Source organism: Trichoderma breve, chromosome 6 (assembly GCF_028502605.1).
Source record: "Trichoderma breve strain T069 chromosome 6, whole genome shotgun sequence".
NCBI classification, from domain to species: domain Eukaryota; kingdom Fungi; phylum Ascomycota; class Sordariomycetes; order Hypocreales; family Hypocreaceae; genus Trichoderma; species Trichoderma breve.
Window position 1 is genome coordinate 437,382 of NC_079237.1, and position 21,500 is coordinate 458,881.

The following is a 21,500-nucleotide window of genomic DNA, read 5'->3' on the forward strand; positions in this document are numbered from 1 at the left end:
TCCATCCATCGACCTGCAATTACAGCCATCAGGCAAAAGAGCCGCCATCGTCTGATTCATTCATTCTCGACCAATTCGTCAACTCAATTCGCCAATTGCCTCCATTGTCCTCCTCTAAAGCATGTACAGCCTTTAGGACGTACGAGTAGAATCATCAACGGCCTATTCGAATCCCGTTCGACAAAAGCTCAGCTCAGCTCTTCTCATCCAATACTTCTCCCTATTCTACCTACTGTCGTATATTATATATATCACACCACCAAATTCCAGCCATGGCCGACGTCCGAGCGCTTCTCCGCCAGCAACGAGCAGCCCGTCGCATCAACCACCCGTACGCCCTGTATTCAGACGCAGGAAAGCTTCTCTGCACCCTCTGCCGCGATCACATCCGAGCCGAATCCCACTGGGACGCCCATCTCCAGAGCGACAAGCACAAGAAGCGGCTGTCTGCCCTAAACCAGAGCATCGTTGACGATGCCAATGCCGAGGTAGAAGACGAGGACCCAGAGGAGGATGAACATGAAGCAGGAGAAGAAGAAGATGCCGAGGATCATGATGCCTTGGCAGCGCAAAAGCGGAAACTCGACCAACTAGGTCCAGAAGAAAAAGACACAGACCTCGACGACGAAGACGAAGCGCGGAGGAAACGCAGCAGACCCGCAACAGCATCCGAAGACGACCCCAATCGCAACAAGAAGCCCCTCATGCCAACACAAGGCGTCCAAGTCCAGATAGCCTCACGATCATCGACTCCCTCGCAGCCAGCAGTGCCCAAGCTGGCAACTTCTCTCCCCTCCCGCCAGGCCAGCAATCTCGCCACTCCCGCATCCTCTTCATCCATGAGCATCAGCATCCAGCCCCAATCCTCAACCGCCAGCCTCTCACAGTCGCAACAGCCAGCACAACCTGCACAGCAGGTCGACGAAGATGAATGGGCGGCCTTCGAAGCCGACATCGCCGCCACGTCCGCCGCCCAAGACTACGACGACGACGCCGTAATCTCCCGCCCAGCCATGACCGCCGAAGAAGCCGCCGCCGCAGCAAAAGAAACTGAAGAAGACGCCGTCCAGAACCCAGAGTCCCGCAAGTCCAAGGCCGACGCCGAAATCGAGGATGAGCGCGAGGAAGCCACCCGCGCCCTCGAGGATGAATTCGAAGAGATGCAGGAGCTCGAGGCGCGTGTCCAGCGTTTAAAGGAGAAGCGCGAAGCGTTGATGCGCAAGAGGAGCGAGACTCTCACTCAAGACCAAGCTGATGATATCCAGACGGCAGTGAAAGCTGTTTCTGATCCGCAAGACGAAGGGAAAGAGAATGTCCACACGACTGGCGATGCTACCAAGCCAGACGCCGATGATGATGACGAGGACGATGAAGATGAAGAAGATGACTGGGATGGCTTCCGCTTCCGAACAGGGCGGTAGAAACGAGCAAGCGAAGAATGAGGGGGCCCACGAACAACGTTGGCATGGGATGAATGCATAAAGCCATGTTAATATTCTCTTCTTTTCTGCTTGCCATCTTTTTTTCGTATATACCTAGACCGTTAATGCATGGATCCGGCGCACATGTCACTTTTGAATAGATGCCAGCATCTATTACTTTCATAGCCAAGAAAAAAGCAATCAATATCAGCTATGTACCTAGGTCTACCCAGGTCTTCAAAACTACCACTCCAATAGCTGCTTGAAAAATAGTCGAGAGATGATGCCAGATCAGACCAAAAATAAAGAGACAAACAAATCGACCGGGTATATATATATAAAGAAGCCAAACTTGTCAAGAAAGAACAAGCACTCAAAAACGCCACCTAGTCCAGCACGAAAACAAAAGGGCCAAAAAGGACAGGAAAAGCACACGATTGACGAACCATTTATTACCAGCTTCTGCCCCCATGAGCTGGCAACTCGCCACGGCTCATCCTCTCCCAGAAGCGGCGTAGCTTCCACACACGACCGACGCCCAGGATCTCGTCTGACCTCCGCGCGTCTTCCGCCCGCTCACTCACTTGACGCTTCCACTTGACGGAAATCCACCGCCTCAGGCCGTCCTTGATGCGCTCCTTCTCAATGCTCTTGCGCTTGGCCACCAGGCCGGGGGCAACGTGCACAGGGAACATGCCCGGCACACATTCCTGAGGCAGTACGCATCGCTGGACAAGGTCCCTGGCGGAAAGCCGCGAGGCAAGACGACGCGAGAGGCGGATGGAGATGAGGGACCGTGCCAGACGCCGCGATATGATGGTGTTTTGGGTCAAGAAGATGGATCGGGACATGAGGTCACCGAGAGACGGGCGGAACGGAGAATTGAGAAACAAGGTCAAGACAAACCGGGCGTTGCGGAGGCGGTAGTGGTGGAGGACAGGGTCAAGAGAGATTGCACGAAGGCGACGGCACGTCTATGCTAGCTCGTCAGCAAACGGAACACTTCCCCAACATGCCAGATGACGGCAATCACAGGGATAGGGATAAGATGTTGGGACTAGCCATGCCTCCTGTGAATATAACGTGTGTGTTGTGTAGCGAGTGTTCCGGGGTCAGTCCGTCAGCACGGCACGACACGGCAAAGTACTTACACGAGACGCACGCAACAAGTCATCGACATCAAGAAAGCTCGCAATGTGAGCCAAGACCTCGCTTGGCAAAGTCTCTAGACGTGGCGGTGACGAGCCGCTACTGAAGATGGTGAGGGCGGATGAAAGCTCGGATAGCGACGAGAACACGTCTCGAGATCCACCGGCATATGTGGCGACCTCACAGCTATCGACAGTCGTATGAGCTACCGGTGCAACGGTAGAGCTGGCACCATCCACGTAGGCACTGTCAGGGGTTGACAATCTCGAGAGGAGCTGGGCCTGGGCCGTAAACCGGGCCTCCTGGGCCGTTGAGTTGGCCATTGTAGCGGCTATTTGGGAGTCGGGATGACAGTTTCGGCGTCAGTGCTGGGGAGGAGCTGCAGTGTTAGCAAAGATACACGCCTCCTCTGGGGTCCTTTTGGTATCTAGCCGGCCAGGAAGACCAAGGATGTATGTAATCGTGCTGATAGAAGGTATGTATGTGTGCCTGTATGCATGTATGCATGCACGAGTACGTGTGTAGGTAGGATTTTCAAGCGAATCTCAGCGATAGGCTAGCAGCCGAGCATCACATCAACACGGGCGAATCAATAACGAATGGTTTCAGGGGAGCTGGTTCATTTCTCCGCCCCTTTGCTGGCGTGTCTGCTGCCGGAGTGCCCAGCCCGTCTGGTCTGGTTGGCTAATTCATCAAACCCAGTCTCGGTATTGGCCTGTTGTTTCTCGCCACAATGTAGTGAAAGATGACAAGTACACGCCTGTATCAAGATTTCGACTACTGCAGCTGGATGCTGGTGGCAACTTGGTATCTTGTTGCAGGTGGATGGCAGAAGAGAGAAAACGGGACAAAAAGAGAGAGAGAACAACACGTTTCAATGTTTCACCAAGGTCTTGCAGCCCCCCTGATGTCTTTTTTCTTTCTCTTCGAAAAGCACGAGTTTGATCGAGCGCATCTATCTGGAATGGTACAAGGAAAAGGCAAAACAAGACGAGAGGAGATAGCACGGGAGAGCGAGAAAGAAGCGAGGTAACTATTGTCGTGGTATCTTGGCGAAATCACACTTCTTGTGATACACGAGCCTGGACTACAGGACCTGGCCTGTCTCAAGCACCAAACAGGTGACTTTGGTAGTAGATGAGTAAAGGGAGGCCACGATCTCTCGCACTTGCGTGTAAGCCATAAAATGAGTACGAATAGCGTCTGTGTAAGATGGCTTGTCGTGTGATATGCTTGGTGCCAGTACACTGTACTTGGACGGTACAAGCGGGCACAAGACAACAGTCTGCAGTAGTTTCCGGACCAAGAACACGCTTGTCGGAAGCAGCCGGACTGTACCTAAGACAAATGAAGTTGTCGCCGTGTAATCGAATCGGCGTCAAGTTGCCAAGTCTGACTGCTGCTTTTGCTTTGCCGAAGCTGCCAGCGGACGTCTAGACCAGTTCTGGTGCCGCAGATGCCGCGGATGCTGATTCTGAGGCCTGTAGCACTTCTGCTGCTGGTTGCTGCTACCGTCGGTCCTGCTGGTGAGCAGGCAGAGGAACCTGAAAGAGCTCTATGCTGGATGCAAGTCTCATGTAGGCGTTGATGCGGTGTCGCTTCAGACTTGCAGCGACGATGCAGAGACAACAGCGCTGTCCGAGTCGTCTGCTTGTCTGCTGTCGTCGACGGCCTTGTCTAGCGTGGCTCTTCTGCTTCTGCCGGGTCTGCTAGCGGCCTGCCGTTTGCTGCTTGGCTAGTAATAGTACGGAGGACTCAATACTATGTATTCTCGCGCCTGCGCCTGCGTCTGCTTCTGCGTCTGCCTCGCTTCTGCGTGTGCGTGTGTGCGTTTCTGCGAGATGACGAAAGCGACAACAAGCCGCAGCCGGGCCCGATGTTGAGGCCCAAAGCCCGGGGAAAACGGGGACAAATGGACAAGAAGACGAGGAGGCAAGAGGACGAGGTGAAGAGAGAAGCCGCTGTACAAGGGTTGCTGAGCTGAGCAGTAGACTCCGTCGGTCTTTAGGTGAAGTTGAAGCAGATGAGATTGTTAGCCTTGCGTTCCAGTAGAGGTTGTCAATTGGAAGCAGTCTGGAGAAGTGCACGCCTTGTGGCTCAGTCAGGCGTTGCTGCCTCGTCACTGCGCTGTAATAGTGCTGTTAGTGCCTGTTAGCACTGATGCTAGCACTCCAGCGCTGATTCATCGCCTGTGAACTTCGCTATAGCAGCCCTTGAACCCGTGGACCAAGGTACAGGAACGTCCAAACGTCTTACGAACTTTGCCCTCACCTTGTTGGAATAAATCAACCAACTACAGCTTGATGCGGTGCGGGGACAAGTTGCGTCAGAACGATCCAAGGTACTGGATGGTAACTGTACGAAATCCCGCCCTGTGCCCAGTACCACTGGACCACATGCCCCGACCGATCAAATCAACGTCAGGTCTCTCTGTCAAAGTACCCGATACCTTTTCTCCTATGCGCGTCCGATGGCGGGGGTACCTGGCATCGATCAGTGGAGCTCGCTCCAACACGCAGCCGCCGTGCCAAAGCCGCTAGCGATGGTGAGATAGCGCTCCGGTGGGCTCCGCTAGGCGCTCCGTCTAGCGGATCAATGAATGCTACTGTGCCCCCCAAGTATCGTGCCATCCAGACGCCGGCGCGGATCAAGTACCGAGTACTCAGATCATGCCACTGCCCCGAAGCTCTCAAGGGGAATCGTACATTAGTAGAGAGTGTGAGATGAAGAGCCGAGCACCTTGGCCCGGTCCAAGTAGAGTAAACGGAGAATTGTAACGCAAAGGGAGAAGAAAACACCGTACTTGAGAGGGATCATCCTTGTAAGTCATCGCACTCCATGCCTAAACGCGGCCGGCCATCGTACCAGACCTCGACGGCTGGGCCACTTACACGGCCTCAGTCTCGTCAGAGGGCAGCAAAATCTGTCCACAAGCAGCCAAAAATCCCTCCATCAAGGACTCAACTGATCTTGAGATGCTCCATGGGTCGTTTGATCATGTAGAATCATGAAACCATACAAAGGAGAGCTGATCTTGTCGCCCACGGCCAGAATCAACCCAAAATGAGGCCCGAGGCTGACGAGACGAAACCACGGCCCCATCCCCATCAGGCGGATCGAAACAACACGAAAGCATAGCATCTCTCCGTACCGGTACACCGTATAGAGAAAAGGTACAAGCAACGGTGGGCATCAGTTCAACCCATCACACCGCCAGGGCTTCCATGTCTGTACGAGTACAAAACTGCCAGCGAGGCTGTGACGAACAAAGGTGCGGAGCAGCGACATCCCTGCAAACCACCGCCGTCACATTTGGCGCCGCCAACGTTGAGCACTAACCGTTTGATGCTCTCCACGTATCCACGTAGTCGCAACTAGTCCAATCTGCATCTGTGTATGTCCGAGTAGACATGTCGCTTCGAGATGATCGTCGCCGCGAGAGTGTCTACCGTATCAAATCCGCTCCGGTTCGGTTCGGTTCTTAGCGAGACCGAAGAAGTATCGTCTCCAGGACATCTCCAACCTCATCTGTCCCTGTTAAACTCACCCCTGATGATCAGTTCCAACAGAGATGAGGGGGAAGAAAAAAAAAAGACAAGACAGAAACAAAGAGACACAACAGCAAATCTCACCTTTGCAACAATCCTTCCGTGTCGGCCCTCCAACTGCAACCCCATAACCCGCCTCCTCCGCGCCGCCCCGGTTTCCCTTCGGCCCCCTCTCCCGTCCCTCCTCATCCTCATCCTCTTCCCCCAACTCATTCCATGACGTGGCCAAGAACTCGGAAAAACACCATAGCCTCTTCCAACTAACACCGTCCCACGCCCTCATCTCCGTATCTCGACCTTGTACTCGTAGGCAGCCATTTCTGACCATCCTCACCAGATACACAATCCATACCCCCGAACTACCCCGGTCCATGTCGTTTTCAAGTGGAAAGTGGAAACATGGCCTCCATTTTGGTCCATCTAGCGCAATTACACACCACCCGGCCAAATCACTCACATCGCACTTATGCGCCCTGCAATGCTATGCCACGCACACGTGCCGCCATCTGTATGCATCGTCCTTACCTCGTCGCCGCCTGCCTGCGCCAAACAGCTCCGTTCACCTTCGCCCTATATCGCGACTCGACCGTCTGGGAGAGCAGAAACGCCGTCCTAAAATCTGGCTAGTTTGAGCCGCATCTCCGGTTAGCGGGCGAAACGATCATTCGTGCCGATGTGTGTGCGTCGGCATCCAAATTTTCTTAGGCCAGAAAAACCCCCAACCCAGACGTAATCCCCCTCGTCTATCTGACCCTAGTCGTTCCCATTGGGCTTCAATTCTCCGGGTTCCCAATCCGTGTTCATCAGGCTTCTAGACTTCCCTTTCCCCTTCGCCTCGGCTATGCCTGTCTTTAGACCCGGCTGCCACAAGAGGCTGTCCTAGACGGGGGGCCCCAACAAGCAAAATGTATGTATGACCGTTGCTTCGCTGGCAAGGCTAGCTGGGAGCGGTAGGACATGCGTTCTCTCATCGTTGCTTGCCAGCTCACACAAAGTCCACACAAGGATGGTCGATGACAGAGGAGCAAGGTGTAGTTCCTTCGTATTTTGTAAGCCAAGCCCAACGATTCCCAAAACGATGGACCTTCGCAGCATCGTGCTCTGCTCTTATTCCCTTTCCGGTCTCGCGAAGATGCCGGTGGTTATTTTTGACCCCAGACGGTTCATGGCCGCCTTGCCACTTGCATGAAAACACTGATGAGCTGGCCATCTCCATTAAACGCACCTCGACACCGGAACTCTAGCCGTATCTCGTGATCCACGATGTCCTTCCCCATTTGGCTACTCCTGATGAATGTATCAGAAGAAAAAGCTCTTCATCAAACAGACACACTCCCTCCTCAATCTTCCTCGAGAGCCCGGCTCCACCATCCGAGTCCACGCCAATAGCCGCTGGTTGATGTCACACAGGGGATCCTTTCCTTCACAACAACTACTAGCAGGACTAGCATGGAGTGCGTATGTCCTTTGAGCCTCCGGCACGGCGGAGCCTTAGATCCGCTGGGCTTAATTATCTGGCCAGCCTTAGCGCGAACGCCCTGTGTTAGTTGTTGCACACCCGTCTCAACCAACACCAGTCCATCTCATCTCCTATCACTGCAAGCAAAAAGCCGTCATCGTCGACGTCACCGGTGGTGTAGAGAGAAAATGAGACCTGTATATCCGGTAATCCACTTAAGCGTCTCGGAAAATTGCTTCATCTGTCGGGCGTCGCACCGTCCTTTGCCTCTTCCAGTCAGCTCAGATGCAAAATTGGCACCGCCATCGGGGTTTGGTAAGATGCGCCCGCTTTCGCCGGTCCAATGCAGGCACCGACGCGACTTAAACACAAAAAACCATCCATCCTTCACACCTTCATACCTTCACACCACAGGGCTAGGCGGTTCGTCCCAGTCCCAGATCCGACCTAAACAGCTTTAGTCCACCCCATTAGCCAGAATGAGATGGCAGACGAACCATAGCAGACGGTCCTGGATTGGCTTGTCCGTGTGGTTCCCTCACTGGCAAAAGTCGGCCGCCGATAAAAAAAGAAGCTGCCGTGTCTGACCGAGAAAACGAGATCCGCTCGTCTCATTGGACCGCCGGCTTCGATCTGCTAACAGCCGCCTGTCGCCCCTAGTCGGCCAGTCGCGTCTCCTGCGCAGCATTTGTGCGAGCCGTGATTCGCAGCTCCCCAGCAATTTGGTTCGTCCAAATGTACATCATTTTCGACGAGTCGCGGGCCCGGGATTCCTGCTCCAAGGACCCACAGATGGGCTAAGCGTGGTGGAAATTCAAAGGCGTGATGCAAGTGTGAGTTTGCCAACATCAGATCATGGTGTAAGTCAACCATGGCCTCTTACACGGCCTGCCTCAACGCGTCTCTTCATCTCGATGGGCGGTTACGGTTGGCGTTAAGGAGACCCGTTTTGACTTGCAAATTTTTCTTTTCCTCTTCCTTTGGCATTGGACTTGGATTTTTTTTTCTTTTACCTCTTTGGGTTCCTCGGCGCCAGGCTATGGGCCCATGCCATGTCACCCACTTAGCACGAGCAAGCCTCATCCTAGACCCGGCCAGCCATGAGGCCCTCGCTCAGTTTCGCCCGGAGGACCAAACCGTGGTTAAACTCGCTCGGTAAAGCGAATCTTGACCGTCCCAAATCCGTAGCTCGATCCTTTGTTCCCTCCCCCTTTTCTCTTCACCTCTCTTCTCTTTGTCATCACCTCTCTCAGCACGTTCAAGACGGAACGGGCCGGCATGATCCAGATCACGGCCCGTGGCGAGGGGGCACCAACACTCGGTCACCCAGGGGGTGGTTCCACTTGCTGGCTTGGCGCCTTGTTGCGCCGGTGTGCGTGTCAAGTCTGTGTGTGCGTGCGAACATGTACGTAAAGTACTGTGTGCAATCTGTATGTGGCATGGACAAGTCTCTGTACCGTCCACGACCCTTGTCTCTGAGGCTGGGACCCGGCACCCCATAACCTACCTCAACACCAAGCTTGGCCACCAAAAGCGGCCGACCACAGCCTGAGCGATGCCGCAATGCAAGATTGGTTGTCATTTTTGTAGACAGACTTTCGGCGCCTGGCGCGCATGCTCTCGGCCGCCTCTGGCCTCTATGTCGGCATTGTCGATTCACGGAATCTCCCCCAGTGCTGATTGAACCGCTTGAGGCGTATCTTGACACGCAGAGCCCAACTTGTACCCAATGCAACGGGGGACGTGGTCCTCTCTCCTCTCCTCCTCCTCCCTCTTTACCCGTCCACGTCAAAGCCTCTAGCAACCACGACAACGAGCTTGAAAAAGGGCCATGGGAGATGCAGGCTGTTCCCAATGCAGAAGGCCAGCTCATCATTGCGGCTTCTCCGGCCTGTGCTCCACGGTCTCATGGCTCTCACCGTCACTTAGACGCAGTTCTCTCCATAGATTTGTTTGCAGTACTCGAGACCGGTGACGGAATCTCCAGTCCGCTAATGTCGCCCGTGCTTTCAGCCACTCGTGTTCCTGAGACCCATATCACTGACACTGACACAGAAAAAAAGGACCCAGCCTTTTGCTGCTTCATGTGAGTTGTTTGCGCTAGTCCATCTTGTCACAGGCACTCCTGCAGCGATGTGGATGATCGGCGATTCAGTCCGAGCTTCATTCTTATCCTCTAATCTGCACATGCCATGCTGGGCGTATAGCTAGGTCGTTCCGTCCTAAAGGGTGCTGACCCTGCGTCCGTCAACGCCACAATCCTAGTTCAAAGCGTCTGGCGTCGCACCAGCTTCAGCCGCGTCGAGGGGCGCGTGGCAAGCTGGCCAGCTGTACCGTCTCGCTGTTCGCAAAGTATAGCATGCTTTCCAGCATGTTAAGATGAAGTTATGGCTCGGTTCCGGCTTGTGGTTCGGTCCCGGGCTCAATATGGTCTGGTGGATGGCCTGTTGATCGGCGTGGTGTCTTGCCGGGGAAGCAACGATACACTTTCCGATTCAGTGGGCGACAAGGTCGTCTGTCCGATTCACACAACCTTGACGCAGTGCTTCCCAACCAGCCTGTCTTGGGTTCTCTTGGTTTTTGGTTCCGAACGCTGTGCCGCCCACCCAAACCCACCAGTCACCCTTCAGGAGGCTGTGTCGAACCCATCCCCCTTCCTCTAGCCTCCTATAACGCCACAGTAGCGATCCCCGGAGAATAGAGCCGCGACAGGGGCTTCGATTCGTTCGTGATAGCCTGTGGGCTGTCTGTATACATCATTAATATAGATGGGGTCAGCTCATGGGAGCCACTCAGTTGAACGAACCCCCCTCCCCCCTTCCTGGCTCCCCCCCTAAGCGTCAACCCTGAATTGAATGCTGATGCAGTTTGCCATGCAGTTTGTAAATGGCCACCCCGGGACAAGGCTGCTTGCGTCCAGACGAGTGATGCCACGTTGGCCAGATTAACACAGCTCTCCTGGCTTTGCCCCCGCTATCGAGCCTCTGTGCTGACGGCCATACGTCAAGAGACGTGCAAGTACAGAAACAATCTCCATCTAGATATCAGAGGGTCTGGTCTGGTACCAGAGGGGCCAATCATCTCACCTTCTCGGGCATCCGGGATATTCATGTGAGTCGTGAGGTATGCATAGGTACCATGCATGCCCATATGTGAAGGCATCGTCGTGTACGGTTCTAATAGGACGTGATGAAAGGGAGAAGAAAACTAAACGCAGCAGGTGAAGTGGTAGTCCCGGATATGTCCCTTAAAATAGGTAACTACCCTTGAGATGCTCCATCCTCGCGGTGGAGATATGTTGTTGAGGCAGCCACGATGCCCTGACTCTGATAGCCGCGGTCCAACTCTCCAGTCCACGACTAATGCATCTTGTCCAACCCCGTTTGAGCGAAGAGAGCGAGCGAGTGAAAGAAGGACATCGAAGCAGTGGCATGTGGGGATCCCATAAAGAGCCGCATTCACAAATGCTGTGTGACCACCGGAGCCTGTTGTCCTTGCTGTTGTCGGCCGCACCTCCAGATTATTCTTCTCAGGGTATTATATGAGATGGCGCATCCAACGCAAGCAACATGACCGTAAATGGGAGCTTGTCGACCCCAGAGAATGGGTGTGACGATATGGAGGCAGGACCAGAGGTACCGCCCACAAGTGAAATCCCGCGTGGCGTCGATTAAATATATCTCTACAACCGTTTTCAGCTTGTAGTGGCCAATTGTGGCTCCATTGTTTTTCTTATAAAAGGGACAAAGCTGGATATCGCCTCGTCCCCCCTTTTTTGACAGGGCACGGGAGCTATCCATATCAAGAGATAGCATATCTGCTGGATGGTATTCCGGTCGTGGAAGGCTAGAATGCTGCCATTGTAGTTGATCACATATGTGTGTACTCACAGATAAGTCAAAGAGCTATCCCGTCCAGCTTTGGCGACATGCTCGGTGCTGGTGGCATCCAAAGTTCTGCTACTATGGCCACTATGGCCACTACAGCCATGCGGGACGAACCATGACCCTAGCATTCACCGAAATCGACACTTAGAACCACATACTAAGCGGTCAGGATCCATCCCCCTGTTCCATGACACTTGTCCATCCTCGGGACGAACCATAAGAGAGACCCACAGTGGCCGCAGATCGAGTCGCCCACTACTTGTGGTGGAAAGACAGAGTAGGGCCCGAAAGCCAGGGCCTCTTGTGGCAAGGACACATCTTTTCTAGCAGTAGCATGCGTGAGCAGACGTCGGTGCTCCATTTGGTGTATCAACCGTCAACCTGCAGTGATGATGTTAACAAAGGAGACTAGAGAGATCGGGGATGATATGAAAATGCCAACTTTTGTCCAATTGACAAGAGTCAGGCCCAGCTGAACGAAGCAGACAGCAAGCACCCAGACTCACAAGCCCGAATGTGGCAAACCCATCGTCAACGCACCCCTCCTTGATTCTTCGAGATGCGTCATCGCCGTCTTGAAATCTTGCTTCTTGTTCCTTTCCTGCTCTCTCTATTCGCCATGGTGTGGACAAGCTTAAACCCCCCCAGATGGGAACCGAACTTTGAGCTTTGGAACGGAGTACTTTTACAGATAAAATGTGCCGGTACGCCTGTGTGTAGCATGTTAAAACAAAACGCGGGGACTCTGGTATGGGTTTTCTCTACTGCCAGCCTATGAGGCTGGACCAACGTGGCAAAGCACTCTGCAGGCTCACGAGCACACCACCGGAGGAACCCCCCTCCCCAAAGCGGCCAAGTGGAGGGAAAAGGTAAAAGGGGATATGGATATGGGGAACCCAAATCGCATATGTCGACCTAAAGCCGATGCAGCAAAGGAATTGGGCCAGTTGAAGGGAAGCTTCTCTCATCAAAGCTGAATCAGTTAGTCGAGATTTGAGTGTATGTGTGCCTGTAGCGCCATGACAGCGGTGGCATTGGCGAAAGCAAAGACAAGGGACAAGGTATGTGGCAGTCATGGTGGTGTTCTGCATCGAGGCTACCTCCACATCGACCCCCCACACGCACACACGCACAATTTCACTCCCACCCCTCCCCCCTACCTTGGAAGCCAGGAACGTGCTACAGGATACGCCATCACACGGCAGCAGGGGTGTGCCAATGGGTGAAAATAAGGGGTGTGTGGGAGTAGGGCAACTGGCATGTTGGTATAGGGCAAAAAGTACGGATACCCAATCCACGTATCAAAGCATCTTTTTTTTTATCCCGCAGGAAGCAGGACGATAATGACGAAGTTTGTTGGCCCGTGTAAAGGAAGGTGCTTGTTGGTCGCTGTGAGTCCCACCGAGGATTGGGTTGTAAAGGCGCTGGATGGTAAAAGGATAGGACGAGGGCCGAATGGACAGCAGTTGTTCTGACTTCAGGCGAGTATAAGTTAGCTTGGCCGTCCCCAATGCTGAAGCAAAGCAGCCAGACTTACCAGCCCAGACTCGGGAACAGACGACGAGCCCAAAACCGCTCAATTCGACGTTGAAACAATCCTCGCCAGCCGAATATACAAGCGAGTCCCGACAAGACTAAACGGGGTGCCCTGCATCGAACGATTCCGGCGCTAGTCTGGAAATTGCTTCCTCCCGGTCGTCTTTGTCTATTGTAGGTGCCAGCTTGAGCAATTCTTCACTTCACATCATCACTTTCCTCCAAGCATGGAGCAAAGAGAGGGAATCTTTCGTTATGCCTGAGGGAGTAGAATTGGCTTTGAAGGATGCCCATTGCTTGGCAATGTCCATTTGCTGATATTCTTGATTCGTGATGCAGTTCTCCTCCTCTTCTCTACCGCCTCCTTCTTCCCCTCCTCCTCGGCATTACCCCCTTCTCGATCGACGCCATCCACCGAACGAATTGACCATGTGTTATTTCGAACAGACTCGTTGGAGTTGTGGTTACTGGCGCTGGGGCCACTTCCGCCAGCAGTGCAATAAGGAATATCGAATGGGAGAGACGTGCGGGCTGAAGCTGATCTATGAAACAAAACCTGATCCCGACGTCTGTAAGCTATGTCACGATACGGAGAAGAAACGACGACGCCTGGCCAAGATGACTCTGGATGTGGAGCGTTGGAAGGTTGAGGGCAATCGGACAGCCACCATCGAAAGGACGGAGGAGGAAATGGCAGCTGTCAGTGCCCAAATCGCGGTAATGGATGAAGATCATTTGCGCAGGCTACAAACGCTTGCTCAGGTATGAGAATAGCCCCCCACCTTGCCTTGTCGAGACACGGCATGCAAAACACAAAAAAAGTCGGACACAAGAAAACCACCGTGGCACAAGCGGCATCTCTGTGGCTAACATTTTCCTGTGCTTCAGTAACGATGGCAGGGGGGGAAAGTCAGCTTACAGAAGACACGGCCACAAAGTCAAAGGTTAGCCAGCGGATATCAGAGACTAGGCACAGCACACAGCATTGGTTCAACTCGGAGCGAATAGAAAAAAGGGAGAGAAAAAGGGTCCTGGTCTTGTTGGAAGAAATTTTTTATTGAAGGCTGCTAAGCCACGGAAGTCGTTCGCTGTTTTTCGGGTTATCTTTCATCTTTGCATTTTCAGCATGGTCCCGGGCACATGACAAAAAAAGCGTTTTTTTTTTTTCATGAGTCGGTCAAAAAGACTCGATTTTGGTCGACTTCATTGTATAATCGGTTTGATGGATTTCAAGGACGTTTGGTTGGATTTTTTCTTTTCTTTGCCCTTGGGCTCCGGTAGCGAATTGGGTCGTCTCGCACTCCTTTTGTTTTAATTAGATACCTAGGTACTGGGATCCCGAAATGACACGCTCCATACTTCGTTCTTTGTCGACCTTGAGAGGCGCGGCTTCCGGGGGCCTGGATTTAGCACCACACAGATTTCATTTGGTGGTGGGCTGGATGAGTTTTGTGGGTGGGCCAAGTTGCTGCTACTGCAAACGACTGGGGGTAGTTCCTTGTGACGAAAACTCCTTGGCGGGGTGAGGGTTGAATGTGTCCAATGTCCATCGACTGCTTGATGTGATGGAGGCGGGCTAGTACTGGAATAGCGTTGAGGAGCAGACGTCACCAACAATTAGTACGAGGTATTCCGGTAAATCCCCTTGATGCGTCTGCTCGTACAGTAGCTGTAGAGGCTGTGGCAGCGGGGGGCTCGATCTGTACAAGTACTAGCTGTACGAGTGTTCGTATGCGTGGGATCCTCGCGCCAGCAGACAGGCGACGTATCGCACTTTGACGAATGAGTCCCTCGCTTATCGCGTTTGTGACCAGGCTAAGGTCATGACGCACGCTTACTGGTACCAGGGAGCTGACATGAAGTGTCGGGGGTGGGTTGGGATTAATCACATGGATGTATATCGCAAAAGAGGACCGCACCCATGGGTTGAATGCGTTGCGAATCGATTTCCGCCGCGGAATGCCCAAGCAGGACCAGTCTGCCGGGATTTCCTTGACGAGTATGGACCATCTCCGCAGAAATGTCATCGTTTCTCCTTCGATCCCCGCGCCAGTGGACAGTGGACAATCGAACAGCCCGGGATGCCGTCCAGGGCCAAAAGCCACTGCCGTCTGTAGCGGCTGACCGTAACGAATGGAAGCCATACAGTAGCAATTGACAACATGAAGCTACTCTCTGCTGTCACCCCTCCTGTCGCTTACGGGCATGATGCCATGGCTTCTCTAGCCTCTTGTGTCGCTCCCATTCGGCTGCTGGGGTTCACGAGCCGGGGGTGGCTGGCCTCGTCGTCTCGTCCTGACAGCCCACCGAGCTGGACTGCGCTTCACCACCATTTACCGACAAATTGGTTCCCTCAACAGGCACAATCCCGATGACTTGGATGTGCCCCCGAACCCTGCCCACCCCTCAAAACGGAAGCCGTGGGAACTAAAACGGCGGTGCGAGCCGAGGCCGACGAAGAACCAAGCTAAAAGACGGAATCCGACGGCTAGCTAGACGGCCAGTCCTTGATATTCTGGCACTAGACGGATCCACTGGTCGACCGTGCACGTGTCTGACGCTCAATGGGCACCTTGCGGTGAAGCATCTTCGCGGGCTTGCTTTTTACTCGACAACAATAATAGCCCAATGCTTCCGTACCGTAGGCTGGCGAGAGACTTTTCTCTAATCATCTTAATTCACATTCTTTTTTGGCTTCATGCTTCCAATCACAATGGCCCAATTGGCTTTGGTGCCAAACGCCAATCGATGGGTGGATGCTTGTTGAACGGCAACATAAAATATGGATTTTTTTTTTCGGTTCTTTTTGGTGAAGACCTCTTGTTGGTACAAGCGCTTGCCACCCCTGGTCATGCGCTCTTTTTTTTCCTAAGGAGAAAAAAAGGGAGTGTGGTTCCGGGAAATTGGTAAATCTCGGTTCAAGAGGCAACTCGCTTGAGATGCCGTCGCTCTGGAAGACTTCTAGCGTTTTGACAGAGCCCGGGGTATCGAAAAAAAGATACTATTGAGAAGATGAAGAAAAAAGAAAAGAAAAAAGAAACAAGAAAAACGATTGTGAGTGCTGAATATATCATTGTCCCTCCTGACACCACGCTGCACCATTTTTTACCCGCCACGCCTCTTTGGCAAAGGAAAACGAGGAATCACTATTACTTCATGGCCGCGGCCGCATCCGCAAAAGTACCAACAAGTGCCGCATCGTCATCGTCGAGTGTTCTTAGGCTGGCTGGGCGCTCGCCATGTAGTTCGCCGGCATCCTCGTCGGCAAGCCAGTCAACTTTGATACCGGCGGGAGGGCTATCCTCTTGTGTGCTGAGTTTCGATACGAGATGGTGGTAGCGCGCCACCCGAGCACCTTGGCCAGCGTAAGCAAAGAGCGTCGTCGTCGAGGTTCGGCCGATGGGGTCCTGCGGAGCGATTTCGAAGATGTCGACCATGTTGCTGCAGCCCAAGTCAGTGTCTCAGTTGCAAAGAAGAAGCCAATCACGTAATCTGGAGAGGACCAACTTGGATGTCTTTGCGACTACTCTCTGCAGCGCCTCGTTCTCTCGCTGGGCCTCTGCAGTGTCGCCTTCTCCATTGAGCGCGGCGTCGCCAAAGCTGCCGTACTGCATCCCATTTCCGTCATCGTACAGGAGCCGGTTCTCCTCGCTCTGCGCAGGGGGAAACTACCCGTCAGCCTCGTTCTCATACCAATCGCATAGCGCTCGCAAATAGCCATCATCGTAGTCTCGAGCGCACCTCATCGTAGACGTCCTTCTGTCGCCGTCCTAGGCATGATTGGCAGAGCCCCATGATCTCGGGTTGCGGTTGCGCGATCGGCGCGGGTTGAGTGACGCGTTTATCGGATGCAGAAAAATCGCCGCCGTATTCATATCATGTTTCCAGAGCACGCAGCAAAAGTCTCGAGCAACGTGCGGTGTTTTTGTCGCCCCAAACCCCCTGTCTGCGATGCTTGTCGTCCGTTAGTCATTGAAGGTTGAAGCTCTTGCCTTTGGGGGGCTCACGAGCTCTCGCCCGGGTAAATTTCGGGCCGCCCAACATCATTGATCCCATTTCGGCAGCTCCTGCCATTCAGCTCAACTAACATGAATGCGATCAACTTCAACGCTTAACAATGAGCGATTGATGTTTTTCTTTCTTCTTTCTTTCTTTCTTTCTTTCTTTCTTTCTTTTCTCATTGACCTCCTTCTTCTTCTTCTCTTCTCTCATTGGGTCTGGGTTATGGAATGTGCTCACCAATTGGTAATTTTCAGTGCATCACTCCCTACACACTAACCCCTCGCAACCGCTATAGATGGATTTATACGGCATCTATTCATACCAGGGTCTCCCTTGAGACGGACAACTTGGCTGTTCCCTGGAGGTTCAATCCCTTGAATTCAATATATAGAAATACTTTTACCCTCGAATTCTGATCCCCTTTTCAATTACCTATCGATTAAGCACCCCCAATGCCAAGGGACGCAGTGTATCTTCAGCCCATAGCTCTAGCTGTGGTCATTACCTCAGCCGGCTAAGGGCCATAAGGGGAGTCAAAAGGTCTCCTTTATATCGACATCCCATTCTTGCCGCATTTATTACTTTCTCAAATTCAGCTAGCCTGCATCCAATTTCTCTTCAAACTAAGTTTTCATACCATTTCCAAAAAGATATAAGAAACCATGGCGGTCGCCTCTTCAGTCAGTTGTTCTCATCATCATCACCACCATCATCATCACAATCACCACCACACCTCTCTTATTTTCTCTCTTCTCAACTTTGGTAATTTTTTAATTTCTCCTTCATCAATTCCCTTCGTCCATTCACCACCATGCTCAGCGTATTGCCTTGGGCCTTGATGGCTCTTGCTCCACTGGCAGAGGCCCGTTTTGGTCCCAGGCCAAGATCAGCCGACGATGATTCGCTCCGATGCTGCCCTTGTCTTCCAACAAGCCTCGGCCCACAGGATATGACTGTCACTATTACGGCCACAAATAGCAAAGAAACCGTGACCATCGATCATACAATCGTTGTGCCAGCAACCACCGTCTTTGTCACTCATACTCTTACTCCTAGCTCGCCTGCCACTGTCACCCAAGAGGTGACAGTTCATCCAGAATTACCAGCTAAGGTAGAGACGGCGCTGGTCACCATTTCCAGCTCAGAGTCCTCAGCACAGACAGTTACGATGACGGTACAGGCAGGAGGTGACCAACCCGAGTCGCCCAAGACTGTGACAGTGACAATCAACCCAGACGAACCAACAACATCTGTCAGTGCGACGGCCACTTCTGCTGTGACTGTTACCGTCACTCAACAGACGCCAGATAGCTCATCAGCTGAACCATCACATTCGAGCAGTAGTCAGGGAGTCGACGCAAACACTGTCACCGTCACTAATGCCCAAGCATCTCAGACTGCGGAATCAAACCCAAGTACCAAGACTGTGACTGTTGTGCAGAAACCACCTGCGCCGAGCTCAAGTGCCGAGACAGTGACATTTGTGGAGAGTCCAGCAGGCCCCAGCACTACGACCGTAACACTTACAAACAATCCTTCAAAGGCAATCTCTGCGAACTCTACCGTTGAGACGGTCACCTTTGTGGAAAACCAGGCAACCTCAAGCACTGCAGCAACCGCCTCGGAGAGTGCTCCAGCAAACTCAACCACCGAGACGGTGACGTTTGTGGAAAACTCAGCAAGCCTAAGCACTGCGACAGTTACTCTCACAAGCAACTCTGCTATGCAAAGCTCTACAACAGCGACTTCGGCAAGCAACCCGTCGAACGAAACAGTAACAGTTGTGGAACACCCTGCCAGCGCAACCACTGCGACTATGGCCCTCTCAAGCAGCTCTTCACAACCAACAACTTCCAACACAACCGCCGAGACTGTACCCTTTGTACAGAATCCTCCAACGCCAACCGCTACTCCACTGGTAGTGTCACCCAAGAGTTCATCAAGTCTAGGTACAGGTATCCAGACGGCTACTTCTGTGGCCAAACCGGCAATGATCACAGGCCCACCACAAGCTGGAACAATCTCGCCTATCGTTGACCAATTCACCACTATGACGCAAACTGTTACCTCCTCCGGGGGAGACGTCAACATGGAAATCAACATCATCAACATCTTCACCGGAGAGGTCATTTGCAAAAAGGAGGGCAGTGATGAGCCCTGTGACCCCAAGCCGTCACCCTGCTTGACAACTGGCATCTTCACACAGACGGCGACAGCATTCAACACTGTCATTGTCACTGTGAGTCCCGGTATGTGGACGAATGGCACATCTGCCACTGGAGTTGCGCCGCCGCTTGGTACAGGTACCGGCAGCCCTGTGCTTCGAAGGGGTAGGTTGCCTATGATTAGGAAGCGACTGTAAAGCAGTATGCTGAGAAGGTGGCTGTGGTAATGTCGAAGGGCGTGGATGTAACGATATGAGCAGTGTGGTATTGTACAATGAGGTGTAATGGGTATCTATGGTATATCTAGACCTGACGGGACTAATGTGGGTTTGCTTGTTTTGTGTTGGATATCTCTGTTTGGGACTAATATGGGTTTGCTTGTTTTGTGCTTGATATCTCCATTTGTTCTGAATCACTTATAGTCAGACAATTGTCACTAAGAGGAGGAGGCTGTTACATGTAGTTTGATAGTGTTTTCGTTTTTAGGGCTTAATTTCCAATATATCGTAACAATTTCATCAAATGCAGTTCCAAACATCAAGCATTTCAACCCAACTTACACCCAGTTCTCCCGAATCACCTCGGCAATCACACCGTGATCCTCATGCTGCTTCAGTCCACTCACAACAACCACTCCCACAACTCCCTCCACGCCCGCGACCCGGATGGGCACACCACCTCCATGGATCGCATACCCTCCCGCCTCACTCGGTCCCAGCGAAAACTTCGCCGCAAACGCCGCCTCGTTGCCAGCGTACTTTTGTCCCAGATACCACGAGCTCGTGCCGAACCGCAGCACCGCGGCCGTCTTTCGCTTCACCCAGCTCTCGTTGTCGGGCGTCACGCCGCTGCCCGTAGCGACTTGGTACAGCGTCTGAGATCCAGCGCCCGCGCTGATGGAGATGAGTGTGGCACGACCTTCCCGGGCATAGGGGAGGAGGCGGGCGTAGAGGAGGTTGCCGAGCTCGACGGCATCGTCGGCTGTGAAGGAGGAGAGGACGAAGCCATCGGCGCCGACATCAGCGTCGACCAAAGCTTGAAGCTATTCACAAGTTTTAATATTAATGGCCAAAGATTATTCGTTTTGATGTTATCAAGGTGAGACTCACCTCTTGTGCAGAGCTCCCGCCTGGAGGGCTCTGAATAGGAGCTGGAGCAGCAGAGCTTCGAGCTGCATTTAGAGCCTTTTCGAGACCATGTCCCGCAGCAAAGGTGCGTTGCCAAACCTTTCGAGTCATGTTAACAGTGTGTATTGATTAAACCTTTTGAAAATGAATTGGAAAAAATGAAAGTGAGAAGACGAGTGAGGATTAAGTAGCTATAAATAATATGTCAAACATCTCGACTTAAGTTTTAAACTTAAAATGGCTCCGATCAAATGAAGGCTGCACTAAACATCGGGCCGACTAATCATCTTTCAGCGTTGGGAAACGGACATTCTTGCCAGTCTTCGGGATTTATCAGGATTTGCTAGTGGATCGGATGAATCGCAGCTGTTGATAGGCGGCGTGAAAATTGGGGGCAGTTTCTATGGCGAGTCGTGATTTAATTTGGAGCTGTGGAGAAGCTATTACGACTCCATTATTCAGTTGACTTGTGAGATGAGCGACTCAATCAACGTGGCAGAGTGATGCGTCTGTTACGCAATGATAAGACAAAATATCATTACCAGCCTCCACGTTCAGACCAAAGAAGCAGGGGAAAATATGCAAAGAGCGAAACAGCGGATGGCGGACACTTTTATACTATCTCACCTCGTATACGACTAAAACTTACTAGTACAAGACCCATTGCTACAGTGTACGGGTATGCAGCTCAACTTGGCATGTTATTCCTTTGCATGTATGTATCATCTCTGATAAGTTATAGACAGTTCATGTTCCCGAATGTTTGCTGTTGGTAACGTGTCGACATTGAAGGACGGCAAGTTCTGTAGCTCGAAATAGAATAAGCCGACGCAATTGGCGCACGTTCGCTCATGCTGTCAGGTAGGAATAATCACTAGTTTAAAGGCACTCCATGAACCGGCTCAAACGTTGTTGGAGTACTCGTTGCCGGAGCCGATCATGATATCCGCCTCATGCGTGACTGGAGGCGGAGGCGGCGACGGAGGATGGACCGGAGGTGGCAGGATGCAGATCGGGGTGGGGGTACACGGGCAGCCGTAGAAGTTGCCGGTGTAGATGGCAATTTCGCTTGAGGTTACGGCGCCGATGTAGCCATTGAGAGTACATATTTTGCTCCTGGTCACAATTGTACTGAATTATGAAAGTTAGCTGGATAAAGACTCTCAGTGGGTAGTATGGAGTAGAGCAATGACTTACTACGAAGGA

General features: G+C 52.5%; 5 protein-coding genes across 5 annotated transcripts; 2 read left to right on the forward strand and 3 right to left on the reverse strand.

Annotated features, from left to right (window-relative positions):
• Positions 1-272: 272 nt before the first annotated feature.
• Positions 273-1,421, forward strand: T069G_09047 (uncharacterized protein; the record flags this gene model as incomplete). Its single annotated transcript, XM_056176257.1, has 1 exon — positions 273-1,421. The coding sequence occupies one exon, from the start codon at positions 273-275 to the stop codon at positions 1,419-1,421; it is 1,149 nt and encodes a 382-aa protein (XP_056024735.1).
• A 452-nt stretch (positions 1,422-1,873) lies between these two features.
• On the reverse strand, positions 1,874-2,893 carry T069G_09048 (f-box-like domain-containing protein; the record flags this gene model as incomplete). The annotated part of the gene is made up of 2 exons (XM_056176258.1): positions 1,874-2,395; positions 2,573-2,893. The coding sequence occupies 2 exons, from the start codon at positions 2,891-2,893 to the stop codon at positions 1,874-1,876; spliced, it is 843 nt and encodes a 280-aa protein (XP_056024736.1).
• A 13,256-nt stretch (positions 2,894-16,149) lies between these two features.
• T069G_09049 (late endosomal/lysosomal adaptor and MAPK and MTOR activator domain-containing protein) lies at positions 16,150-16,795 on the reverse strand (the record flags this gene model as incomplete). The annotated part of the gene is made up of 3 exons (XM_056176259.1): positions 16,150-16,441; positions 16,508-16,653; positions 16,742-16,795. 3 exons carry the CDS (start codon positions 16,793-16,795, stop codon positions 16,150-16,152), a joined length of 492 nt encoding a protein of 163 aa, XP_056024737.1.
• A 1,018-nt stretch (positions 16,796-17,813) lies between these two features.
• Positions 17,814-19,364, forward strand: T069G_09050 (uncharacterized protein; the record flags this gene model as incomplete). Its single annotated transcript, XM_056176260.1, has 1 exon — positions 17,814-19,364. The coding sequence occupies one exon, from the start codon at positions 17,814-17,816 to the stop codon at positions 19,362-19,364; it is 1,551 nt and encodes a 516-aa protein (XP_056024738.1).
• Positions 19,365-19,723: 359 nt separating this feature from the next.
• T069G_09051 (hem-degrading domain-containing protein) lies at positions 19,724-20,405 on the reverse strand (the record flags this gene model as incomplete). Its single annotated transcript, XM_056176261.1, has 2 exons — positions 19,724-20,209; positions 20,277-20,405. The coding sequence occupies 2 exons, from the start codon at positions 20,403-20,405 to the stop codon at positions 19,724-19,726; spliced, it is 615 nt and encodes a 204-aa protein (XP_056024739.1).
• Between the last annotated feature and the right edge of the window lie 1,095 nt (positions 20,406-21,500).